At 32.9% G+C, this 6,000-nt stretch overlaps 1 protein-coding gene across 1 annotated transcript in view; it reads left to right on the top strand.

The window, feature by feature from the left end:
* Positions 1–413: 413 nt before the first annotated feature.
* LOC148941712 (uncharacterized) overlaps positions 414–6,000 on the top strand; it is a 96,779-nt gene continuing 91,192 nt past the window's right edge. The window contains exons 1-3 of the mRNA XM_089104235.1: positions 414–455; positions 1,885–2,078; positions 5,458–5,522. Coding sequence (XP_088960361.1) covers positions 414–455; positions 1,885–2,078; positions 5,458–5,522 — 301 coding nt within the window. The remainder of the gene's footprint in view (positions 456–1,884; positions 2,079–5,457; positions 5,523–6,000) is intronic.

Below are 6,000 nucleotides of genomic sequence, written 5' to 3'. Positions count from 1 at the left end.
TTGGAGGTTATATGAACCTAACTTAAATGTGAAGAAACCCAACTTTGAAAGAAAACTTGTTAAAAACCTGTTACTTCTAAACAGGTTTTTAACAAGTTTTCTTTCAAAGTTAGGTTTCTCTACATTTAAGTTAGGTTCATCTAACCTCCAAAACTATAGGTTAGATTTGGTTAGGTTAGCTGTAAATAAATATTAATAAATAAATAGAAACATTTCTCCATGTTTAAGTTAGGTTAGGTTAGCATATCATGAAGGTTAGGTTAGCTATAAATAAATATTAATAAATAAATAGAAACATTTCTCCATGTTTAAGTATGGTTAGGTTAGGTTAGCATATCATGAGTGCATTCACGATATGCTAACCTAACCTAACCTAACCTAAATTAAACATGGGGAAATGTTTCTATTTATTTATGAATACCCCAAATGAAGTCATCGGTTCTTCAATGGCTAATGTAAGTTTAAATAGCTTTTAAAGACACGAGAGAATTTTTGTATAGCGCTGATAGACAGATGTCGGTTTTCTAAAAATTGAAACTTACCTTGGTTCCCCCTAATAGTTATTGAACCTTAATGAAAAATCACACCATCATATTCAACGTATTAGAGAAGCCTACTGCAGAAGTTTCAAGCTCCTTTCTACAAAAATGTGGAATTTTACATTTTTTTTGCCAGAAGAAAGATCACGGATGCGTGTTTATTTGTTAGTTTATTTCTTCTCTCACGAGATGTCGTATCAAGCTAACGGTTGTGAAATATCGACCTAACTTTGAAAGAAAATTTGTTAAAAACCTGTTACTTCTAAGAGAAATGTTAGAAAATTTACATTTAAGCAATTATTCAACTTTATTTCGGCTAATCTTTGATTTAATGTAGTAGCTCTTTATTTTTCTTTGAAAATCTTATTTTGTGGAAAATTTTTTTTTTAATAAAACATTTCGTGGTAATGAAGTGTAAATAAGGTGCGACCCCAGCTCAATGGTATCCAAAACTCGAGAAAACGGAATTTGATGGCAATAGATACATTAAAAGAATCAGATTTTAATGCTGATTTCAAATATACAAGTTTCACCAAGTTTATTCCTACCCATTAAAAGTTAAGTGTCTGAGAAAATTTGGCTGATTTTCAAAAAACGGTGGAAAGACCCCTTAAAAGTTATAGAACCTTAATGAAAAATCGCACCATCATATTCAACGTATCAGAGAAGCCTACTATAGAGGTTTCAAGCTTCTTTCTACAAAAATATGGAATTTTACATTTTTTGCCAGAAGAAAGATCACGGATGCGTGTTTATTTAATGAAGTGTACGTAAGGAGCGACCCCAGCTCAATGGTACCCAAAACTCTAGAAAACGGAATTTTGATAGCAATAGATTCATCAAAAGAATCAGTTACATTTTTTGCCAGAAGAAAGATCAAGGATGCGTGTTTATTTGTTAGTTTTTTTTTTCTCTAACGAGATATCGTATTAAGCTAATGGTTGTAGAATATCGGCCTAACTTTGAAAGGGCACTTGTTAAAAACCTGTTACTTCTAAGAGAAATGTTAGAAAATTTACATTTAAGCAATTATTCAACTTTATTTCTGCTCATCTTTGATTTAATGTAGTAGCTCTTTACTTTTCTTTGAAAAACTTAGTTCTTGGAGAGGTTTTTCCAGGTTTTATCATAGACATTAAATCTCATTCAGGCTCTTATCGATGATACTAAATCACGTTCCGTTTGTAAAAAAAAACATATCCGGCTAATTAATGAACTTTAGACATGAATATTATGGAACTCTACATTAATATAAAAATAAAAAAACATGAAAATTATATAATGTAAATGTATATTTCAAAGAAATAATAGCCTCCTTAATAATTTAATATACTTTTACTTTCAGAACTCTGTAATGAAGCCCAAAGGAGGACAGTACTATCCTCACAACCCTGACGATATTGTCAGGGATGATAGATGCTATTGGTGCAAACAGTGGAACTGGATTTTGATATGGCGAGATATACGAAGATACGAATCTACATATAGGCGTAGAACGTGTGATAAATATACTTTGCTTTGCGGCTATCATCACGATAGGTTAGATATTTTTGTAAAAATTAAATAAAATCATTGCATTTGAACCTTTGAGTATTGAGAATATTAGAAAGGTCATATAATTCAATATGAAATCTCAAAGCAACGCATTATACCCTCCTCCCCCGCGCACTTAATTTTAAAAATGAATAAAAACTCAACTTTATTAGAAAAATATATAAAAATTAACCTTAAAAACATGCAAAAATGACTTAACTTCTATTCGTTTTGAAATCACTCCATGATACCTTGCTCCACCTCCAAAAATCTGAAACTGAGACATTTCAGTGAAGAACTAAATATCTAAAGATGAAATATATCTATTTATGCTTGTAAATTCTCTCGATGGGAAGCTAAATGATAAACGAAGCACTGATTATCATAGATCACTCTCCCTCAAGATTTTAATAATAATTCTTTTGGTATGTGTCGTTGAAAAATATAAATTTTTGTTATTTTCAGTGGAAAAAATAGGGCCTTCTAGATTCTGAGTAACTCATTCCCACTCCCCGATTTTCTAAGGGACGTTGGCGTACTGACGGCATTTTGACACTTTGGAGATGGTTATTCGGAGTTCTCGTTGACGGTTTTCGGCTGATGTGCCGTCATTTTCATTAATGTCACTTAATTCTCAGGGTTGTCTCCCTCCACCTTTTTTCAGAAATTGGACATTAAATTACGTAAAGGCTTTTACCAAGAACATTAAATCTAATAAAGGCTTTTTCCAAGGACATTAAATCTTGTACAGACTTTTGCCCAGGATGTTAAATCACGTCACGCATTTAAAGAAAACCACCATATCCATCTAATTGATGAATTTCAGACATAAAATTTATTAATATATTTAAAAAAACTGAGTAATCCTTTTTATTACGTTTTATAAGAAACCCCTGAGTATATACAAGGAGGTCAAACCAGTACAGTTACATTTTTAAGTAATAGTTCTCAAGATGGATATACTGTATTGTTCAAGTGAGAGCTCACCGGAAGTGATCGGGTTCTTGTTTGTGATGCTCGTGTTGATTATACCGAGTTTATTATGGAAGTTCATAACATGGGTCTTCGGGGGCTCTTTGGGGTTGGGCTAGCGGACCTCAAAACACTGTTCAACTGGAACTTGTATATTATAACGACCACAGAGTTTCACCCGTGTGTTCCCTGACATGCTGAATCTGAAAGTGTGATTTCAGAGAAATTCTTTAATCTTTTAGAGTTAACTTATCATTTAGGGTTCTCTAACGCGCTGAACCTGAAATTGTGTTCCCTGACATGCTGAACCTGAAAGTGTGATTTCAGAGAAATTCTTTAACCTTTTAGAGTTAACTTGCCATTTAGGATTCTCTAACGTGCTGAACCTGAAAGTGTGTTCCCTGACATGCTGAATCTGAAAGTGTGATTTCAGAGAAATTCTTTAATCTTTTAGATTTAACTTATCATTTAGGGTTCTCTAACGTGCTGAACCTGAAAGTGTGTTCCCTGACATGCTGAATTTGAAAGTATAATTTTCATGGTGATGAACTATTCTAAAGAATAGAGACAGCTGAGGGTTAAGATGTTTATTGCTTAAACATATTAAAAAACATTTGAAAAAAATACATATTGACATGTTTTAAAAAATATCTTAATCCAATTGATATTATGAGGAGCATGAGTTTAAGTCTTTCGATATCTGATGCATTTTTCCATATCAGGCATCTTTTCCGGCACCCATTGAGCGAAATATCTAACTTCATCTTCCGGAGCATGTACTAAATGCAGATATTTCTCACATTTGATGTCTTCTAAATTGAATAATGCTATGTCTTTATCACAGTTTTCTAGTAAGAGTTTATCAGTCGGCAGGTTTTCCTTAACATATACTGCTTGCACACCAAAAAAACGGCATATTTCCTGAATTTCCTCTTGTACATGTTTTATTTTATGGCCATTTTCATTACGTGGTCTTAGGTTTTAACGTAAAAGCTGTTTCGATTTATAAAATTTAGTGTTGAACTCCATCTGTTTTTCTCGTACTTATACATATTGTATCTGACGTTCCATTTATAGCTATGAATTTCACGCCGTTGATCGTCTAGGAGTAAGAAAGCTGCTTCGAAAATAATGCCAGTTGTGGAATATTTCAGACCAATATATTCTGTGTCAATCACACCAAACATTATTATAGCTGAAAAAAGGGATTAAATTAAATAAATATGTAATGTTTCTGAAACTCTAACAAATACAGCTCACTTTCTTAGAATAAATCATTTTCACTTAAGGTAGTTGAGTAACATTAAATCTACACTTAAACACTACTGCTTTGCACAAAGAAAAATAAATTATAAATATAACAGCGGAAAAAAAGTTAATATTGAGCTGTTGACCAAAAAACTGCCCTCCGTCCCTTAAAGACACTCTCTCCTCCCCCGGAGTCCTCTCCTCTAATTTCCCCTTAAATTGCAATGGTTATTGCTTTTTATTTTATAACCCATTTCATGTTTTTCCCCACTTACATTGTTCAGTCTGAAAACGATCTAGCCTAACCTTTACCTGTAGGAGGGACGGTGTTCATTTTCTGTGAAGTTTTTGTTAGATAACAAATACTGAATTTTGGTTATCAGGTAGTATCCATATTGAGTCAGTAGTCATCTGAATAAATATATTAAAATAGGGAAAATAGTCTCTTAAAATTCTCAAACCTCGACTCTTAAGCCTAAGAAAATATTAAATATATGGAACTTTATTTCTGAAATCTATAACACAATGTCTTTAATTTCCTTGGTGATAGTAGTGGTCTCCTTCTTATTCTCAATTTCTTTTAATAGATCACAGGTATATCTATCCCATCCTAAGAAGCCCCCTTCCTCCTTTTCAGTAAAGCAAAGAGCTACGGTGTGTTTAAAGTTAAAAAAAACTTGCATGATTCTTTAAAGTCGAAAGGTGCATCAAATCCAGGCCAATGATTTAAAATATAGATCTCAAAATATCCAGCCATAAATATGGTATAATTAAAAGCTAATCAAACACTACATTTCAGGGTTATATATATATGCAAGGTAATTTATTTCGTCAAATCAGAGTCTATATAAAATGCGAGCTGGTGAGCACAGGTAGCCATCTCTTTGCAGTTCATGCGCAGAAACAGTTTGTGTTCACCTTAAAATGAAGGTGTTAGAATTGGGGTATTGCGCCTTCCCCGCCTCCCCCTTTTATATAATGTCCTAAAAATATTTTTATATATAAATCTTATTTTTGAAATACCTCATTTCCCTCTGCCATACAGGTTGCAAAGGCTTAGCTTAATTAACGCAATCTCTTTCTGCATGAAACTGTTTTTAACTCGACGGGAAAAACTATCCTTTTTCAGTGGATGCTTTTGCTACCCAAATTCTTGTATATTTAGCAATGCCGGATCTACTTTAAAGGGTGTCAGTAATTATCAGCTATTTAAATCTTTGCGGGATATTTGTAAGTCAAGCCATAGCGGTGAAAATAGTATATTAAGGGATTGACAGAAAGTTGACACTGAATTTTAGGTAAGATACAGAATTTATCTAAAACAGAATAAAAGTCATAAACAGAGGGGAAGGGAGGATGGGGTTTACATAATAAAAAAAGAGCGTATTTTGCGCTTTCTATCGAGTATAAACATCATGTAGTGGAGTTTGTATTGTGTGGGAGGGGTGTATATCCTGAATTTGAATTTACTGGAGGGGTGACTATGTAAAATGATTTTATTTGGAAATAAACTACGAAAATTTACTAAACTGAACTCACATTATAAATCGCTGTAGCCAAAGCTTCCAAGTCAATAATATTTGATCCTCTATCGATAATGTCTTGAGACTATCTATATGAAAGTTTAATCACAACGCATGTCCGTTATATGTAAAATCTCAAGGGCAAATTGTGATGTAATGGGAAACCTTACATAATTTCGTTGATT

This window comes from Artemia sp. Qi Xiang Cuo, chromosome 18 (assembly GCF_049724085.1).
Source record: "Artemia sp. Qi Xiang Cuo chromosome 18, ASM4972408v1, whole genome shotgun sequence".
Lineage (NCBI taxonomy): Eukaryota > Metazoa > Arthropoda > Branchiopoda > Anostraca > Artemiidae > Artemia > Artemia sp. Qi Xiang Cuo.
Note: the sequence above shows the minus strand (reverse complement) of the source record. Positions and strands in the feature narration are given on the sequence as shown.